Source organism: Ursus americanus, chromosome 12 (assembly GCF_024610735.1).
Source record: "Ursus americanus isolate L20-20 chromosome 12, mUrsAme1.1.p, whole genome shotgun sequence".
Classification (NCBI taxonomy): Eukaryota; Metazoa; Chordata; class Mammalia; order Carnivora; family Ursidae; genus Ursus; species Ursus americanus.
The window spans coordinates 31060925-31083263 of NC_142138.1; the positions used below are offsets into that span (position 1 = coordinate 31060925).

Here is a 22339-nt window from a genome sequence, read left to right on the forward strand (position 1 = left end):
CTTTCAGCTCTCTTATTTCAGTTTCATTTTCTTGACTCTTTTTCATTTCTCTTCTTTATGTCTCTTACTGAACTTTTGGTAATATCTATCTTCCCTTGGGTACCTTGTAATTTAGTTTTCATTTCTGAAATGATTTTTGTCTTTTTCTGTCGATTTCCTTCCAGAGTTCAATCAGCTCCTGTTTCATACATCTTCCTGTTGTTTGTCCGTTTCAATTGTGAGTTTTGGAACTCTGATTCATAGTGTCCTTTCACAATGCAACTGCTTGTTTAATATAGGTTATTCATGTTCGAGTGCTGTGTTTCAAATTTCTTGCTTTGTGGCTTTTCTTTTCTGTTTTTATTTTTCCTTTTGTTCTCTCTCTCTCCCTAACCCCTCTGTGTGTGTGTGTGTGTGTGTGTGTGTGTGTGTGTGTGTAGAAGGTGTTATTTAAATTTTGTTTTCTTATAGCAATTTTATGCAGATCTTGGCTTCTTTCTCTGTTGAAGATTATTTGTATTGGTTTTCTCCAGAATCAGCAAGAGCAAGTTACCTTGTGATGAGAAGAGAGATTAAGTTGGCTTACTAGGTTTCTCAGTTCAAGAGCACCCTCCTCTGTGGCTACAGTGAACTGTAGATTCTTTAAAAAATGGTATTTTTTGTGGTGGTGGTGGTGGTGGTGTCTTTTTAAAAAAATTATCTTATTTCCTTTGGACCCTTATCTTCAACTGCTTCTTTCTTTCCTTTTACCACCAAGCCTTCAATGGAACCCTTCCCTTATCCCTTGTAAGGTATCTCCCATTCTCTCAGAATGAGCGATTTCCCCAAATTGTCACCTAAGGTCAGCCACACTTTCTAAGCCCCATCTCCCAAATCCAGAGGCCAGGCCTCTGATCAAGTAGTTCATGCTTACAGTATAATTCAGAAAGGGAGAAAACTACAAATGTTAATTTCAATGTATATATGGCTGCCATCCTAAGAAAATTGGTAATTTTCTCTTGCAATATGGTAAGGTTCTCTTTCTTAAAACCATCCTAGTATTCCTTTTGTTTAATATTTTGAGCCCCACCTAAAAGGATGTAATTTTTCTATTACCTTTTTCCAAGATCCTTCACTAAAATCTACCAAATAACTTAACAAGGGAGTGATTTCTATGCAGAAAAAGCTGTGTATTCCTTTTTTTACTCAACCACTTTTTTCTAAACTGTGCTTTTGTAGAAAACCACAGTAAGTGGAATTTGTTTATACTATAAAAGGGTTTTAGATCCAATATAATGATGCTACCATGTCAAATTGAACTATTATCCAAATCCTCTGTATAACTAAATAAAATACTGCTGGCAAAATTCTGACACCTATAAAGTTGGTCTTTACAAACCTTCATCTCTTGTGTTCTTTTATTCTGTCACTGATGCCCTCAAAAATCTTTCTGTGCTATCCAAGCACACCTAAAATGACACTGTAAAACTACTTACTCTGTCCATATATGAGACCATCTCTGATTCAGAAGCAGGTAAGATTTTTATTCTTTAATGCCATATTGAGATTAGGTTATTTGTGTATAAAATGACAAAGCTTACTGTGAGCAGAACACCAAGGTACCTTTTCAAACACAGGAAATATGTCCAACAAAAAAGAAGAAGAAAGCAGAGACAGTGTGCTATGCCAAGTACAAACTAAAAATTAAGAAGATCAAAAAATAATTCAAGGGGCGCCTGGGTAGTGCAGTTGTTAAGCGTCTGCCTTCGGCTCAAGGCGTGATCCCGGAGTTCCGGGATCGAGTCCCACATCGGGCTCCTCGGCTGGGAGCCTGCTTCTTCCTCTCCCTCTCCCCTGCTGTGTTCCCTCTCTTGCTGGCTGTCTCTCTGTCACATAAATAAAATCTTAAAAAAATAATAATAATTCAAGACACATCACCTACGGTGATCCAAAATCCAAAATCACTAAGAAGAAATTCTCAAAACATATCAAAAACAGGAAGCTAGCCAAAGTTCGTGTAGCCTCTTGAACATGATAACTCAAAGTCATTACTTGAAACTAAAAGTATATAAAGAAACCAAATTAATTTCTTAATATAATCTTGTTTTTCAAAAAAAGATGGAAAAATTTCCACTCCTAAACTGTATTTTTAAAAATGCCCAAGCATTCATACAATTGACAACATATATTGTTGTACAAGATACACTTGACAAACCTGGGCCCTATGACATTCCTGAAAGTTTAAAGAAGGGAGAAAAGAAACTCAAATACATTGGTTAATCGAGACAAACATAAAATACTATTACAACTCCAGAAAGTTCTCAAGAGTCACTGAAGATTTTTTTTGTGAATATTGGTTATATCACGAGATGACAATCTAATGCAACATTTCTTTGAAATGAGATCCCCTCCTAAACTTGCAGCATCATCATTCTTGTAATTATCAAACTAAAAACTTATAAAAGAAGATATTAAAACATAACTTTGACTATTACTTACTTAGAGGAAGCACAAGGAAGAAGATGAACCAGGGAAAAGAGACATAATTAGAGGTAGAAAACAGAGAGTTAATTCCCAAGAGAACTAAGTTACATTAACTTATGGCCCAACTGTTGAAATGCATCTTATTTTCTGTCAGCTTGCAGTATGGTATAAAAAATGTACACACCAGTTAAAAAAAGAATACCTCCTGAGCAACTCAGTCAAGCACGTTTAACAAAATCCCTGAAAACCAAGCTCTAGTCCTCACTGAGGGACTTCAGAAGTAACCTCTTGTCTGGTAGAAGTTGTAGGCAGGCTTTCCAAAAGTTCACAAAACCAGCTAACTTGTATACATAAGAAATTGCCTTTTAGAGTCAAAAGCAATTATAAAATAGCAGTGTGGGGGTGGTCAGAGGGAACCTGTCAAAATTATTGAGCACTTTACCCTGCAGTAGGCACTCTATTAAGTACATATAACTACAGTTTTATGTGTATTATTCTGGCCATTTTATTTTGCTATTACATACATCTGTGATACATGAAAAGTATATAGAATATCTATAGTTTCATTAATAAATTATATTCTACATATAACTGAGCCACTTGCTGCTTTCATTTAATATTGTTTTGAAATCCAAGCACGTCGATGTGATTATCAATCTAGTTTGTTCCTGTTAATAGATACATGGTATAATATGAAAATGCTCCATTTTACTTAGATATTCCAATATTAATAGACATCTGCTTTCAATTATATATTAGAAATAATGTTGCAATAAATATCCTTCCAGGCTACTTTGTCTACATGTGCAACAGATGTTCTAGGGGCAAACTGCAGCACACAGGCCAGATCTGGCATGTTGCCTGTTACTGTATGTCCTATGAGCTAAGAATGGTTTGTACATATTTTAGTGGTTGAAAAAATAAATTTAAAAAAATATTATTTCATAACAAATTAAAACACATAAAATTCAGACTTTGGTATCTATAAGTAAATTTTTACTTGAACACAGACACTCACCTGTTATTATATTATCTGTGACTGCTTTTGCACTATAACAGAAGAGTATTTACAACCAAGACTGTATGATCTACAAAGGTTAAGATATTTACTACCCGGTCCTTTACAGGAAAAGTTTGCCAACCCCTATTCTAGAGTAATTATTTAGAAGATGGATTTGCTAGGGCATAACTTATACACATTTTAAATTTTGCTAGAAACAACCAGATTGCTATCCAGAGGGACTGTATCAATTTACACTGCCACCAGAAATGTGTAAGTTCCTATTTCCCTCCATCACTACCTCTGAATTTTCTACAATAGTATCTCATTTTTTAAATTTATACTTACTTTTTTAAAACATTATCTAGGGGCACCTGGGTGGCTCAGTCGGTTAAGCATCTGCCTTTGGCTCGGGTCATGATCCCAGGTCCTGGGATCAAGCCCCACATTGGGCTCCCTTATCTTCGGGGAGCCTGCTTCTCCCTCTACCTCTTCCTCTGCCTCCCTCTGTCTGTCTCTCATGAATAAATAAATAAAATCTTTTAAAAAATATATCTAAATGGTCACCAAACAACAGTGTTTCCTCTTTTCCAAACATATTTCCTTTGGTCATTTTTCTATTGGCTTGTCTTTTCTTTTTAAATCATTATGCAGATTTATTTATATTATTTGGACAGAATTCTTTGACATGTATGTTGCAAATAATTGCACTCACACTTTCTCTTAACTTTGTTTACTTTTTTTTTACTATATATATTTTAATTTTGTTGCAGTAAACCTTATCAATCTTTTAAAATTTGCTATGCTTTGGGTAGCATGACATCTTTCCCTATTCCTATTTCTCTACTCTTACTAAGTTTAATAATTATGAGATGGTAGATTTTCTGGATTTTCTATTATATGGTCTGTAAAAAAACAGGGAAAATTTCTCTCTTCCTGATTCTTATACCTCCTATCTTTTCCCTTGTCCCCTTGTGCTCTTTGCATTAGTTGGGACTTCTCGTACAAATGATGAATTGATGAAATTATAGCACGCATCCTTATCTTGTCTGAATTTTACTGAGATGTTTCTAAATATTCAATCTTGGGGCTCCTGGGTGGCTCAGTTGGTTAAGCATCTGCCTTCTGCTCAGGTCATGGTCCCAGAGTCCTGGGACTGAGCCCCGTGTCGGACTCCCTACTCAGCCAGGAGTCTGCTTCTCCCTCACTCACTCTCTCTCTCAAAATAAAATAAATAAAATCTTTTAAAAAAATAATAAATAAGTAAGATTCAATCCTAAGTATAATATTTGTTGCTGGCTTTAGATACATAGCCTTTATTAAGTCAAGACAGCTCCCTTTTATTTCTAAGCCATGTTGCCTTTTTTTCATCATTGTTGATTGATGAATTTCAGTCACATGATTTCTCTGTATCAAAATAATTCTTATTTAGTGTAATGATATGATGAAATACATTAATATATTTTCAAATCCTAAACCATCCCTGCAATTTTAAGAACTTCTATTTGGTCAGGAAGTATTTTTATTTATAATTTTTTAAATAATTTACTGGATTTGAATTTTATTTAAGATTTATACATCTGTGATCATAAGTGAGGCTGGCTCTATACTTTTTTCATACTCTTCTTATCTAGTTTTGGTTTTAAAATTAAAGAGTTCCACTAAATGTGGACATTTATAAATGTCAGCTCAACATGCGTTTGGGAGATGTCAGAGGTAAAAACCATTTAAGCCTAATGTTTGTTGGCAGTTTGTTGGGAGAGGGTATATATGTTTTACAATTGGAAAAAAAAAGCAATTTTTTTTTTTTACTTGAATGGTTAACTTATTTCTTTTACTTACTTTTTTCCTAAATCCCCTCTAAATACTACTTTAGGCACATTCCAAGTGACTTTTGTGCCCTTATATTGAAAATTTCACATTTTGTGGTTTTGTTTTTAATTTAGTATGACCACTTATCCTTTCAAATGGGGTATTTGGTCTAATTATATTTAATTTCATAACTGATATTGCTGGATTTATAACTATTTTCTATTTCCCATCTGTTTGATGTTCTTTTTCCTTCCTTTCTTCTTTTGAATTAACCAAATATCTTATTAATCCTTTTTTCCTCTTTTAACATGGTAATGACACATATATTTACCCTTATTATAGCGGTTACCTTGTACATTAGTCTATCAAACTGATTACATTTACCATTTCTCCCGTAAGAATAGATTTTACACTTCCATTTATCCATCTGTCTTTTGCATTACTGATGTTATATATTTTAACTCTACAAATATTTTTTAACTCAATGAGATCTTTTTTTTTTTTTTTTTGGTCTCATCAACATGTGATTATATTAAATGGTACATTCACCTTTTCTGTTTCTCTTCACTCCTTACTGAATTTCTGTGTTTCCCTTTAAGATCATTTTATTTCTGGCTGAAGAACTCCATCTATTTTTATTTTAGTTCAGGTGCACTGGCAACAAATCCTGTTTTATCTGTCTGAAAACATCTTATTTCACCTTCATTTTTGGAAGATATTTTTGTTGTGTATGGAATTATAGATTAGAAGTTTTCTTCCTCTCAGCACTTTAAGCATGTTATTCTACTGTTTTTGGTTTCCACTGTTTATGTCAGTATTAAAGGTAACATGTCTTTTTTTCTCTGGTGGACTTTAAAGATTTTTATGATTTTTCAGCATTCTATGATGTGCCAAGTTGTGGTTCATCTAGCTTAGGGTTAGCAGAGGTAGCTGAATGTGTTTTGATGTATTTCATTAGTTTTGCTCATTATTTCCTTAACTATTGACTCTTCTCTATTTTCAATCTGCCCTCTAGTTTATGACACTATTTATACATGTTACACTGTTTTACTGAATCTATTGTTTCTTACTCTCTTTTCTGTTTGTTTCTTTCTCTGCTTCAGTTTGGATATTTTCTATTGAACTGTCTTCAAGCACACTAATCCTGTTTTCTGATGCATCCAATTTGATATTAAGCCATTCATGGAGTTCTTTAGTTCAGATACTACATTTTTCAATTCTAGAATGTTCATTTCATTATTTTAGATATATTCATATTCTCTGGTGTTTCCCTATCTTTTCACCTGTTTTCAAGAATTTTTTCCCTTTTTTCTTGAACATATTAAAAATATGGTTTAATATGAACTTACAAGGTTCTTATCTACTAACTCCAAGTTCTGGATCACTTCTTGGTCCACTTCTATATTATGTTTGTTTTTGTTTTATTCTTGGTATATGGTCATAGTGTACTGTCTTGTATGTACCCAGTAATTTTTGATTGATCATATTGATAAATAAAAAACCTACTGACAATGCTATTTCCCGTCTGTAAAGATCCACACTTTCCTCCACTAGGCACCTGGAGAGTGGGGGTCTGATGACTTCCATTCAACCAGAGACTGAACTGAATTAAAACTGCCTTACAATTTTAATAAGACCCATTCTACCTTTAATTTGCCCCTATTCTTGTGGTAAGGACCTTCAAGGTTTAAACTGAAGCCTGGCAGGTCCTCGTCTCCTCAATACAGACAGACACAGAAAATTCCACTATGCTTTTCAAAGGTTTCTGGTTTAGATTTTTGTCCTGTTGTCCTGTGTAGCTTCAGAATTAGGCACTCTAGGCCCACTAAACTGCCAAAAGTTTTACTGGTCACTCGGTCCCCATTAGTGACCCTTATCAGAGATCAAACCCAGATTCCTCTAGTGTAGAGGTGAACAACTTTTTTCTGTAAAGGGCCAGAGAGTATTTTATGCTTTTCGGCCATACAATCTCTGTCACAACTACCCGACTTTGCCATTTATAGCATGAAAGCAGCTATAGACAATGTGTAAACAAATGAAGGAACGAATATGGCTATTTTCCGATGAAACTTTATTTACAAAATAGGCAGCAGGCCAGATTTGGCCAAAAACTATACCCAACAGGAAAAGTAACTATAAATTGTGTGTCAATTCACTGTCCCCATAACTGTCAACCCTCAGCTGAGATATTCTTAGGGAACTCTCACCCTGAAGACCTTCATCTCATCAGAATTACAAGACTAGTAAATTCAGCTCTCGTTTTAGAGATTTCCTGCTTAGCAGTTAGCTTTCCTTGAGTTTCAGAATTTGGCAAATATTTTGAAAGGGAAACTGGTCATGTGATTGAGGCAAATATCTTGAAAGGGAAATTGGTTTTGTGATTGAGTGACAACTGTGTTACTCTAGCCTCACACAATCAACAAAAATTCCGCTGGTTTCTCTATCCACAAGCAGTAACCCACTTCCTGGACCAAACTCAGATTCTCAACTTTTGGCCTACTCCCAGAATTAGTAAATTAACCCAGTGAAAAGTGGCTACAGATTTTCAGCTTCTCAGTCCTCATTGTTTCTGTACTTCCCTCATGTCTTTAAAAATATAATTTTTGTCTGTTTTTTTCTAGTTGTTCTTGGTGGGATCACATAAGCCTGTTGCAAATTTTTTCATCCTATCCAGAATCAGAAACTGTATCCTACTACTTTTGATGGTTAATATTTTCATTATTATTCATTTCTAAGTGTTTTTAAAATTTCCATTGATATTTTATTTATTCTAAGAATTACTCAAAGTGTATTTACATTAGAATTTCCACAGATATATATTTTAGACAATTCTTTTTTTGCTATTGATTGTAACAATGATATGGTGATCAGGAGAAAAGATTCCATAAGATTCTAACACTTTACACAGTTTTTAAGACATGCTTGTTTTTTTGGCCAACTATGGGTCAATTTTTAAAAATTTTACATTTGGGCTTGAGAAGAATGTTTACTCACTATTTGTTGAATCTACCAGACCAAGCTTACTGATCACGTTGCTCATATTTTAATTTAAAAACATTTGGGGAAATCTTTTATCGATTTCTGAAAAAAGGTTTCTGATAATGTGATGTTGAAATCTTCTTCTACAATGGCAAATTTATCAAACTCCTAAGTATGTAAATTTAAAAAACATATTATAGTTATGTTATTAGGTAATTAAAGTTAACATGTTCTTCCTAATGAGTTAGACGTTTAACCATCAGTTACCCTCTTTATGTTTGCTAATGCCTTTTCCTTACCTATTTGTCCGATATTTATATAGCCATATAAGTTTTTTTGATTAGCAGTTGCCTGATAATCCTTTTATTTTCAGCTATTTAAGGTCATTAGGTTTTCTGTCTGTAGTAAGATTTTTTTAATCTAATATGAAGATCTCTTTTAATTAAAATTAACTTAAATGTATTGTTATAAGCAACATAATTATGATTATTTGTCTTCTTACTTCATAATTTCTATTTTTCCGGTCTTTGCTTGTTTCACCTTCACTTCTTTGCAGCCTATTTGATTTTTTTAATTCCATTTTTTCTCCTGTACTCTATCTTATTTCCTCTCTTTCTATCGATTTGGTGGTCACTCTCAAAGTAAAATGCATACATACCTTACTGTCTAAAGCTATTAAAACTTACTACTCTTCTCCCCCTCAAAAAAACCTCAGAATACTTTAAAACTCATCACTTCTTATGTATTATTGTTTTTAAATTAACAATATTAACCCTCTCCTTCTTATGCATTATTGTTATTAAATACATTAGCGCTTCAATTTATCTTACTTCCCCAATTATCATTATCATCATGATAAAACATACTCAACTTTTGTTAAATTTCCTACCATTTTTACTAATTAATAAGCTCAGCATTCTTCCTTCCACTCAGACTTTCCCAGCTCCTTTGCCTTCTTCGAGAAGTACACCTGCTTTAGATGTTGTTTAAGTAAGGTGCATTGATTAAAAATACTCTCAGCTTTTGTATGTTTGAAAATGTTCTTATTCTTTGTTCATTCTTTAACCATAGTTTAGCTGGGTAATCAATTTTAAGTAGAGTTATTTTCTTGAGCCTAACTACCCACAAATGGACCCACTGCTTTTTGACTCTCACAGAAAGACATTCTAACTCAAAACTCTTCTATATCAGGAATTACCATTTAGGGGAGCCTCGCCTTCCACATTTACTAACCCCTTGGATTTTAGCTCCTTATATGTATTCCTCCAACAGATTTTCCTATCACTAAGGAAAGTGGAGCTGCCTACTGGGAGCCAGTATTCAGCAATGGGCTCTTATACACACTTTGCCTCAGATATAAAAGGGCCTACAGCAAGAGAAAGCATGGTTCTTTTAAAGGCATGTATGGATTAAGGTGTACCTGGACACATTTTGGGTTGGCTTTAGGAGAGGGACCCAACTCACTGATACTTTTTATAGTAAGTCTAAGTAGGCCTAGAAAAGGGAGACAAAGAATCTGAGCTTGTTGCCAAATGCCTAGGGAAGTGGCATGTTTGGAACACCAACTGCAACTACCTAGAAACATTATATACAAAACTGAACCTGTGCAGCACTTCCACTGAATAAAGGGATGCCACCAGTTCTAGTTCAACCTGGAAAAAGCCAGAAACGCCATCCATCAAACTGTGTTGTTTCCATGCAACTACTTTCTTTGTAGCTCAGCTATGTATTTAAAAGTGTGCTTTTTTTTTTTGTAATTTACCGAGCATCTCAGTATTTTATAACATCAGAGTTTTCTCAGAAAAATGCAGTCAGCAACAATTCTGAAACTGAAGTCAATTGATTGTTCTTTATTATTAACTTCAAACCACCTCTCTAACTCATTTATATTCATTTCATATGCTGGGGAAAGTGAAATGTATCTAATTCTGAATATTACAGGGTATTCTTTTATTGAGAAATGTTTCCTTCTGATGAAATTTCCAACTATGAATGCCAAAGGCCATTAAAGTCAAGCTGCGTTTTTACATCTAAGGTAAAAATGGGATTTCTCATATTCAAAGCCAACTCTGGCAACTTTCATGTACTCTTTATTACTAGAAGTTACCTAATTTCTAGATATTCAAGGTTTTATTATGCCTAATTTTCAACAAATTAGAAAGAAAAAAAAACTACCCGTAACACTGAAGTGATACAAGATATATTTTAATCATTTTCTATGACTTAGAAGACATATTATAGTATTTTAGCATACTAAAAAGAAATCACTATGACCATCAGTTATTTTTTAAAGCAAAAGTTAGAGCTCTCCCTATCATTTGATACAAGATTTAAATGTCTACATCATGTTTATGCAAAGCAATTAGAACAGTTACAACTCCTTGTACTGCAAGCAACAGAAACTGACAGAAGTATTTCTAGGCCACAGATTGTTAATACTCATAATTTATATCTCACCATAGAGCTTATTATTACCTGTCTCAGTACCTTATAGGAAAAGTGCAAAAAATTGTCCTACAGCATGCAGTCCTTAAATCACCTAACAGAAATGTAAAATACCATGTTCTTACTCCACCTCTCAACATACATATGCGTAATATGCATATATTTGGTTTAAGAATAAACATTTAAAAAATTAGATATACTAATTTTAATACAACCCAGTTTAAACTGCTTACCAAGTATCTGAATCTCTGACTGGCAATGTTGTTCATAACCATCAAACTAGGTCCACTACTACTCAGTGTGAAGCAAAGTAATTCTCGGCCAGCATCCACACTTAGTATCATGTGACAAATTCACATATTGTGAAATCATACCCTTTGAACTCTATTCCATTAATTTTCATTTGTTCTTCACTTTTGAGAAATCATACTAGAAAACATCAATTAACATTAGAAGCTGATTCCATGAGATGAAGAACAAAGAAAGACTTAATTTCGAAGTTAAAATGAGGTTGATCAATCTTACCGATAAAATTTCATAACAATATGCGTGCTTTCCTTAGCATAAGTACTTTCAGAATAATATGTGACAATTTCATAGAATTAAAGAAAGGACACAAAGTCTGGAATATTGAAAATGACAAGAAGTTGATATACCTGAATCTCAAACAAAGAATAAGCAATACCAGAACTAGTCAATGTTGAGATAGATTGTTGTCTGCAGCTCAAATGAAAATTATTAATGTTTGTTCCATGAAGAAACATAATATGTTTCCTTTCTCACATAAATATTTAATTACTATTTATACTACCAAGACACAGCCAAAATCAAATGTTTTCCATTTCCTGTTTTTTCTTTATTTTTATGAGAAAATTAAATTTGAAATAAGCATTTTCAATTACCTACCTTGTAGGAATTTATCTATTACATATATAGAAAATACATATATATACACATATATATGTATATATGTATATAAAGTATATATATACACTTTAGGGGCGCCTGGGTGGCTCAGTTGGTCAAGTGTCCGATTCTTGATTTCAGCTCAGGTCAGATCATGATCTCAGGGTTGTGAGATCGACCCCCACATCAGGCTCCACACTGGGCATGGAGCCTGCTTAAGACTCTCTATGCCCCTTTCCCTGTATCCACCCCCTCTAAAAAAAAATTAAAAAGAAAAATATACTTTAAATAATATTTATTATTATCAATTTAGTAAAAACATAAATGACTTTTCTTGCAGCTTTTAGGTACAGTTTGGCTTTATTTTAAAAACTTATTAAGAAATCTCTATCAATTAATTACCCTTGAGAAAATCATAATATTCTAATAAATTTAACAGCCACACCCCAAAATTGGTATCAGTCATGAAAGATATTACTGGCAAAGAACTCATGGCTCTGGTTCCTTACCAGATTTATTTTCCCCCCACAGTAAAATCTGTATAGTTTAACACTAATATTATCATATCAGAATGAGTTTCTAAAAGACTGACAGGCTACAACAATGAGCTAATATTTATAAGATAATTATTGGTAAGATAAGAACACAATGAAATAAGCATAAAGTCCTGAAATAGAATTTTTTTTAAAAAATCAATTACAGGGGTGCCTGGGTGGCTCAGTCGGTTAAGCGTCTGCCTTGGGCTCAGGTCATGATTCCAGGGTCCTGGGATTGAGCCCAGCATCAGGCTCCTTGCTCAGTAGGGAACCTGCTTCTCCCTCTCCCTCTGCCTGCTGCTCCCCTTGCTTATGCTCTCTCTCTCTCTCTCTCTGTGTCAAATAAATAAATAAAATTTTTTAAAAAAATCAATTACAAAAATACGGGAAGGCCAAGCTAACAATAATTCTCATCAATGAGCAATATGTAGCATGGCTGATAAAAATGTAAACCAAGCTACAAAAAGTGCTATATAGTACACCAAATAAAGATGGTAACATTCCTACTCTATCTTTTGCATTGGAGGAGAGACATCAGTATGGTTGCCGTGAGTTTTACATGCTCTGCTCTTAAAAAAGGCATTGACAAAGTATGCTCATTTTTATATACATTATCACCAATCCTTACAATAACTCTGGAGGGAGAGAGTAGATCACCCTTTAGAGATAAAATACCTGAGTTCCAGAGAGATTAAATAATGTGTCTGAAGACAAAAGTAGAGAACTAAACCAGAATTTGAATTCAAGTCCATTCACCTCCATACTTTTTCCACTAAATCAGATTGCCTTAAAGGTTCCTTCTAGCACTAGAATGTACAATTGGCAATACCTCACCTGTAGAATACTTGAAGACCAGGTAACAAGGCATACCATGATTTCAATAAAAATGGCAATTTCTGAAATGGGGATTACAGATTTGTATTATTAATATAAATGTCTTCTGCCTCCTGCTTTGCCTAATAGCTACAACCTTAAAGTGTTATATATAAATCAATTTTTAAAATATTGAATCCAGTTTTCTTCGCTGATATATTATAAATGAAAACTGCTCTAGCCCTATTACTAATTAATCATAAATGATCTTCAAACACACCTTAACATTTTTTATGACCCTTCAATTTCCTGATAAAGTATTTAATAATATGCTAAAACTATGCCAGAAGAGTAGCAATTCAAAAAGATGTTGTATTTACCTATTTTTTAAAATTCTGTATTATTATAGTTTACTAAAGCAAAACAACTTACATATAGAGAAAATTTTTATCATCCTTTAATGTGAAAATTCAATATCAAGAGTCTTTTTCTCCTGTCACTGGTATGAAGAAACAAATATCATAATTTACTTGAAGATACAAACTACCTCAATCTTGAGCATTAAAAAAAAGGGGGGGGGGGGCTGTTCCATATGTACAAACATGTAATTCTACTGCCATCTTCTGGTTAAACACAATTTTCCAATTCTTTGTAGTACTCCAAATAAGAAACCTCCAGATATAAAATAAGGACTTTCTAGTACTAGATTAATAAAAGTAGAATAGATAATTTTTGCAAATAGCCAAAAATACATTAAAATTAGAATCCTAGCAATAATTCTTATCAGTATATGTGATATGTTCTCTCACGAATGTTGAACACTTATTAAGCGCTTTATTATATTTGAGCACAGAACTAAGACCTTTGTAAGGGAAATAAAAATTAACTCTCTTAATAGTCTTATAAAGTGGAGTTATTAATCCCATTAACAGATAAGGAAACTGAGAATCAAAGAAGTCATGTGGTTTGTCCACAGTACACAGCTAGTAAAGGACAAATATTCTTAATTCAGGAGCTGACTGATTCCAATGAATTGACTGGAATTTGGTTATTACGCTATAATATCCTCTATTCAAATAATAGACATTAAGTTGATTTAACTCATTTAAGACACTAAAGCTTAATTTAGTGGAATAGAGCAACAATATTACAATTCGTAAGGAGGGCAAGAGAGTCACAGAACATAGACTCAAAGAGTTAAACCTTAAAGATCCCACAATCTACTTCCCCATGTAATTCAGAATCTTATTCCATAAACAGCCCAACAGATTAAGTTCTAATGTTCTACTTTATTTTATTTTTATCTTTTAGATTATTTATGTGAGAGAGAGACAGAGAGAGCAGAGTAAGCGAGAACACGAGTACAGCGGAGAGGGAGAAGCAGGCTCCCCACTGAGCAGGGAGCCTGATGTGGGGCTCAATCCCAGGACCTTGGGATCATGACCCGAGCCAAAGGCAGACATTTAACTGACTGAGGCACCCTGGCACCCGTAATGTTCTATTTCATAAATAATATCATATCATTTTTAGATTTTTTTCAATTTACATTTTTTAGGTCCTATATGTTTAGTGTTTAAATTAAAATTAACTTTGCTTTGATCAGTTTTAAACATTAATAAACATTAGTTGGAAATTAATATCCCTAAGAAACATAGTATTTATTAATTTCTATTCAGAGAAGTTTTATTGATACAAAGGGATATAATACTATATTCTGCTATATATCATTCACATACACTGATTTCAGTCATGAAAAACTCATAAAAAAGTCATAAACCATCTCAATGGATATTTTTGTTTAATTGTAGGTAGTGAAATAAATTGCTTTAAAAAGTCTGTCCATGAAATGATCAACACATTATTTGAAACTATAACAATAAAAACTTTAATGTATACAAACTGACAAGGTTAATTGTCAGTTTTGTTTTTATAAATCAAATAATCACATCTAACTTATGTTCTCAAATTTTAATGAGTTCTTGAATGACTGTAGTGACTAACAATTATAAAAAAAACAATATAAAATAAATGGGCAAATAAAATGCTTAAGATAATATAGAATCATATAAATGACTAAGTTAATCACTTTGAAAAAATATACTAGTATGTAGAATAGTGGGGAGAAATTCTGTCAACTACTGCTTGAACCATTCTGATGAATCTCTGGTTCATATAGTTTCATAATCATTTTATAATTTCTATGAGCATTATTCAGTGAATTATTTGGTCACAAAAGTTCATATTCCTCAGTCTATTTTGCCCAGCTCTAAAACAGATGACTCTACTAAATATGTATATTTAAATTTTGATTTGATTTCCTAGTAAACACTATAAATAGAGACTAGAATTCATGTAATATAAGAAACACTAAAATAGGTTCTTTACATTCCATATAAATTTTGGAATCATTCTGTCAATCTCTATAAAAAAGCCTGCTGGCATTTTGACTGGGTTTGATTTGATAAACACCCAAATTCAGTGAGATCCCAGAATATAGTTAATATAAAAAATAATTAGGGCACCTGGTGGCTCAGTTGGTTAAGCATCCACCTTTGGCTCAGGTGATGATCCCAGGGTCCTGGGATTGAGTCCCGCATCAGGCTCACTGCTCAGCGGGCAGTCGGCTTCTCCCTTTGCTCCCTCCCCCATTTGTGCTCTCTCTTTCTCTCAAAAATAAATAAATAAATAATTTTTAAAATATAAAAATTGTACTTTTATAGTTGAGCAACAAATGAAAAATAAAAATATCACTTTAAAATATCACTTAAACAGCATCAAAAACAAAGATAACTAGGAATAAATTTAATGAAAAGTTCAGAAAACATCCACACAGAAAACTGTTAAACAATACAGAGAAATTATAGGAACTCTAAATAAATGTAGAGGTATGTTTATGGATCAGAGGATTCAATATTGTTAAGATAACCATACTCATCAAATTAATATAGAGTCAATCCAGTCCCAAACAAAATCTCAGCAGGTTTTTGTTTTTGTTTTTTTTTTAAGAAACTGACAAACTGGTGTGGGTGCCTGGGTGGCTCAGTAGGTCAAACACCCAACTCTTGATTTTGGCTCAGGTCATGATCTCAGGGTTGTGAGACTGAGACCTGCACTGGGATCTGTGCTGGGCATGGCCTGCTTAAGATTCTCTCTCTCCCTCTCCTTCTGTTCCTCCCCCATACCCCCTCCCACCCCCCATCCCTGCCCAAAAAGAAAAGAAATTGACCAGCTGGTTCTAAAATTTACATGGAAACACAAAGGATCTAGAATAGTCAAAAGAACATTGAAAAACTGGTTTGTATGGTGTATATAAACTGATGTTAAAACTTAGTATAAAGCTAAAATAATCAATATAGTATAATGCTGGTGTAAAGATACGTGGTTCAATACAACAGAATAGAGCCTAGAAACAGACTCACATATATGGTGGTCAGGTGAATTTTACAAAGGTGCCAATATAATCCAATAAGTAATTCAATCTTTTCAATACGCGGTGCTGTAATAACTAGATACACATATGGAAAAAATGAACTTCAACTTAACACTACACTCAAAACTTAAAGCATAGCCTAAACATAAAAGCTAAAACTATAAAACTTCTAGAAGAAAATAAAAGAAAGTCTTTGTGACCTTGAATTAGATTAAGAATCCTTATACAAAGGATATAAAGCATAAAAGAAAATATTGAAAATGAATTTCATCAACATTAAATCTCCTACTCTTCAAAATATATTAAGGATAGAAAAGGAAAGCCAAAGACTAAGAAAAACATTTGCAATACATATATCTGTCAAAGAACTTGTATCCAAAATGTATAAAAAAATCTTATAATTAAGAAGAAAGCAAATAACCCAATTTTCTCAAAAATGAGCAGAGGACTTGAATAGACACTTCATGGAAAGTGAATTACTAATAAGCACATGAAATGATGCTCAACATCCTCAGTCATCAGGGACATGCAAATTAAAATCATAATGGTATTTCTACACACCTACTAGAAGAGCTAAAATTAAAAAGACAATACCAAGAATAATTAAGAATGTTGAATAACTATTTGTGGGAATGCAAAAAGGTACAGTGACTAATAGAAAATAATTTGAAAGTTTCTCATAAAGTTAAACATGCGCTACCGTATGACCCAGGAAACCTACTGACGGGTATTCATTCAAGTAAAATGAAAACTTATGTTTGTATGTAATTGTTTATAGTGGCTGTATTTATAATTGCCCAAAACTGGTGGGCAAAAACAAATGTTTTTCAACTGGTGAATGGCTAAGAGCATTGAGCACTAAAGAGGAACACACACTACTGATGCATGTGACAAACAGGAATGAATCTGAAATCCATAATGCCAATAAAGGAAGCCAGACTTGAAAGGGTACAGAATATAATGCCATCTATATGACATTCTGAAAAAGGTAGGAACATGGGAATGGAAACAGATCAGTGGTTTCCAGGGACATGAGTAAGGGACTGGACAGAAAGGGCATAAGGAAATTTCTTGTGGCGATGGATGAACATGGTGATTATCCAGCTGTACACATTTGTCAAAACTCAGCACTATATACTAAAAAAGGGTGATTATACTGTAAATAAATTATACTCAATTTTTAAAAACTCAAAAAATTGAACAAACTACAACTGCATACAACCTAAATGAATTCCAAAAACATAATATTAGCAAAAGAATCAAAACATAATGTTTAGGGATACATGCTTAGGTGATACAAAATGAAAAGCAAGAAAGTAAATTCCATAGAAGTTAGGATACTGGTTAAATTTGATAAGGAGTGAGAGGACAGAGATTGGGAAGGGCACAAGGGCTGGGGAGCTTTCAGCATTATTCTATTTCTTTTTCTCGTGGTTACATGAGTAGCTGTTTGTGAAAATTCATTGAGCTACCATTTATATTTTATATCCTTTAAAAGGAAAGCAAGCCAAGTAGCTCATGGTAAATTATAAAAGAATAAAATAAGAATATATATTTCTTAGAAGTATGAGGCATTTCCAGATTCATATCTTGGCTCCACCATTTGTTAGATGTGTGACTTAAGGCAGATTTCTTAACCTTTCTCAGGCTCAGTTTATTCATCTGCAAAATGAGGAAATTTTATCTGCCTCATAAAGTTATCATGTGAATTAAAATGAGATTAATATAAACACCCTTTAGGATATCTGCCTAGCTCTCAAGGCTTTGGAGTCTTATACACATGGGATGGGCTCCCCTTTGGAGCCTTACACACATGGGGTGGGCTCCCCAGCAGCCCTGATTTTGTGTTATATGAACGATTCCATTACTGCCCAGCTGGACCAAAGGTGGGTAACTGACCCAAGCTGGGCTAATCACCATGTCCTCCAGGGAGCTTGGAATCAGGAATGAGCAAATTCATTGTCTATCTGGGCTTTATCATCAACAGAAGAGATATAAATCTCCAGAGCAGTGGTGTGTACACATTCTACCCCCTACATGGCCCGAGCAGTAGAGAAAGAAAAGACTAAAACAACAGGAGATGGAGAGAGTGCTGTCTCTGCTTCTGACTGACATCTGGTTCTTGTTTCCAGTCTCTTCCTGGAGTCAGTCCTTGGGTTCCATAAAACAGAATTATCTGTATAACAAGTGTCCTTAAGGAAATAATGTAGCTTATGTTGGATCCCATTATTTACAACTTAAGAGTCCTGGCTAATGTATCATATAAAGCATGAAGCACATAGAAAGGGCTCAAAATATGATGACTGTGGCAGCAACAGCTGATCTTTGATCTACATGAGGTGGGGACTTGCCTTAACAAGCCCTTGAAAGAGGCCTACTCTGGTGTTCAAAATACAGACTGACTTTGAGGAAGCCATATTCCACCCTTCTGTTGGAGGTCTGTAAGAAATCTGTAAGAAAACAGTCCAGTCTCAAATTTCCTGCTAGACTCAAAAAATTTCAATTGCTATAGATTGTCTCAGAAGAGAAAGAACTTCTAGTATAACAATAAAATTACAGCAACAAGACATTCATAAATAGAATCAAGTGCCTAAATTTAGAGCCTAAAGCAAAAGTCAGACTAGGTAAGTTTTCATCTAACCAACCACAATAGAAGTTGAATCTTTACAGTTAATACATCCTGGATTCCCTTTTTTTTTTCTTGAGCAATGCCTACTGAATTTAGACTTTTACATTTTCTAACACTAAAACATGTCTATCTTTTGACATCCACAAGCCGGAGGCTATTTTCCCCATAGAGTAAGGACACAAAACTGGTAATCTGAGGAATGCTAACATGGACTTATCACTAGATTCTAAAAAGCCCAACTCCTTCAGGAGAGCAGGCTGCTGCCTACATACATATCAAAAGCCAACCTATGTATACTCAAATGAAGCAGTGTAGAATCAAGCTATATAAGCCAAACTTACTGCAATCAATTCTTATTTTATGCCATCTGTTCTTGCAAACAAATTAATCACACAACTACTAAGACACATGCAGAAACAAAGTGTTGTTACTAACTTTATCACTATACCTTACTCAATATCTGTTTCAGAAGACGCATAACAATATCACATCATAACATCAGTCAATTTTAGGTACTAAGGTTCTCCATCATATCTGAGTTTAGTCTAGTATACTCCTGTATGCAAAATATGAAATATGAATAGTCTGAATGAATCAATCCCACGTACAGTATGTAGACAGTAATATTTTTAAAAGCATAACGGCCAATTTCAATAACAGTGACTGTATTGATATCTTTAACCTAAGATCTGAAAAAATACATACACATCCTAACCCATAATTTTCTTAATAAAATATTTTTGTGATATCTGACCTCTCACAAATATAATTTTCTCTAAACAAATATCTAATTGTTATTCTTATTTGTGTATAAATACTACCTACATACAATGAAATAATATTTGTAGCATCCACTTAAAAATTCCTGAAGTATGCTGGAAACTTAATTCTCCTAAATTAATTGGATAACATACACCAGTGATCATGAAACCATCTGTACACAATATTCTACACAAACTTATTTATAAACACTAGAGGGTGCTATAATTCAACAGTGCCTGGTGTCTGGCTTTGATGCTCAAAATTTTCTCCTCGATTAAAGATAAATTAAGATAATTTTCAGCACCAACAATTTTCGCTCTTGAACTAATACACAGAGATAATTCATGAGACAAAATTCCATTCTTCCAGAATATATAATGAAACTCAGCAGATTCCATTGAAATCATTTTTTATTGTATACTTACTGCATATTTAATATTGTGCTAAGTGGAGAGAATAGAAAATAAGTTCAGAAGAAGTATAAAGATGGTCCTAGCCTTTAAAAGTAAATTAATGCAATGTTCAGATGGTTAAGAGAAGGTGTATCTTATAATCTCACAGGCTTAAATTCAGGGAAAATTACAAAATAAATTTGGTAAAAGATTTCAATTTTAGTTGCTAAGTATTAAGATATGGTTTAGCTATTTTACAAGCGTAATCTGAAATTCAGTATTTAAAATAACAAATAAGGGGTGCCTGGGTGGCTCAGTCGGTTAAGTGTCTGCCTTCAGCTCAGGTCATGATCTCAGGGTCCTGGGATTGAGCTCAGTGGGGAGTCTGCTTCTCCCTCCCTCTCTGTCCCCTCCCCCTGCTCATGCTCTGCCTCTTTCTCAAATAAATAAATAAAATCTTAAAAAATAAAATATAATAAAATAACAAAAGTGATATTGCTGTAGACTATCATCTGATGTCTTAAAATATATTTTTAAGCCAACAGCTATAGGAAAGTGGAAAAGAAAATATCCAAGGCTTTGAATATTCTGAATAGGAAATCATTAATAATAACATCAATTTTAAATCCTTGAAAAAGATGCATTTTGTGCTAGTTTTTAAATTTATTCCTAAAACATCCTAAGCTCAATTACAAGTCTTTGAAATTTTCAAAATTGAGAGTAATTTATGTTGCCAGTTAGCAGTCCAGAAAAGTTCCTAGGAGTATGAGTTTCCAATAGATAGTATTAGATAATCACAAATAACAAAGTTTAATGCTAGTAAAATATATCACCTATATGTTTCAAGAAAGTGGCTATTAACTGAGACACTATTTAATCTTAACAAAGTATTTTGCCTTTAAAAATGTTTACGGGGAAAAAAACAAATGAAACATTATAAATATTTCTAAAATTTGCACACCCCAAATCAACCAATTTCTCTCAATCTCTCTCTCCTGTTTGTGTGCTCTCTCACTCACACACCTATACACGCACATCAACATGTATGCATGCATGCACACTAACTGCACATTCACATACCATCTACTCCCCAAGAGAGGAGTATCTGGCATATACCTCCCTTCCTTTCTCTAATGAATTACCAAGAGCCCCCAAATAAAGCAGAAACAGTGGCACCTGTTGATGAGAGGGTCACTCCAAATTTACAATAGCTCCAGATAAATTGTTCCAGATTAAGAGAATATAACACTAAAGAAAAGCCAGAGATACCACAGGCTCACAAACCACCCAGACTTTAGGAACCAAAATATATGGCAGTCAGAGAAGTAACCAGACTGCTGGAACACACAGAAATTCTGAACATGGAAGCACTGTGTTGTAGTCTGAAATATGTATTTGGCACCTATACACTTTTGGCACTCGCTTCTCCTTTTTATGTTTATCTGCCAGATTCTTAGGGCCCTTATTTCACTCTAACTGCCCAGCTGCCAACTTCCCTATTCAATGTCACTTCAGGGAACACCTTCTACTGCAATAGGTGAAAGCATACACACTCATTAGAGTATTAATGTTTGAAACATTCACATACCTGCCCTTTCATGAATGTCTTCTGAACCATTATACATACCTCCACTAATGAAAAGTATGGTTCTCAGCCAGTTACAAGGAAAGTCTTAGTCCTTTTGAGCAAGTCTCAAATCACTATTCTGAACATTGTATTTTGAAGTTACAACATAATCCTAATCATGATCGTAGCTTTCCCCTAATATTTATAGCTTTTGCCCATAAACCTGAAAAGTGTAGGGCCTACATAAAGTGAAGATTGGGTAGAAATGTGTAGTTTTATTAACAAACATCAACTCTCATCTCTTAATATTATGTAACATCATGTTACATAAAACTTTACCAATTCTGAGACTAGAATATTCTAATAAAATAACAATTCAAGATAAATACCTGCTTTCCATGATTTCTAAATCCGGCTGCAAACTAATAGTCTCTGTTGTAATTTCCACTTTCCGTACGCTTCCAAAAAAATCAGTTATCAGGACATTTTTAGGATCCCTCTGAAAAAGATCAGTGCGATGTCCAGGGGTAGACACACAGAGACTTCTAGGACATACCTGAAACTGAAAAACATATATATAACAATAATAAATATACCCATACACATATAACTTTTATCAAATCAAT

At 33.7% G+C, this 22339-nt stretch overlaps 1 protein-coding gene across 3 annotated transcripts in view; it reads right to left on the reverse strand.

Moving 5' to 3' along the window:
• The window catches only part of PIGK (phosphatidylinositol glycan anchor biosynthesis class K), a 110758-nt gene that overhangs the window by 41260 nt on the left and 47159 nt on the right, over positions 1-22339 (reverse strand). For all 3 annotated transcript variants that reach the window (XR_015726270.1, XM_087866016.1, XM_045801987.2), the window contains exon 9: positions 22103-22275. Coding sequence is in view for 2 of the 3 variants with exons in the window: in XM_087866016.1 (XP_087722142.1) it covers positions 22103-22275 (173 nt within the window). In the remaining variant the exon portion in view is untranslated. The remainder of the gene's footprint in view (positions 1-22102; positions 22276-22339) is intronic.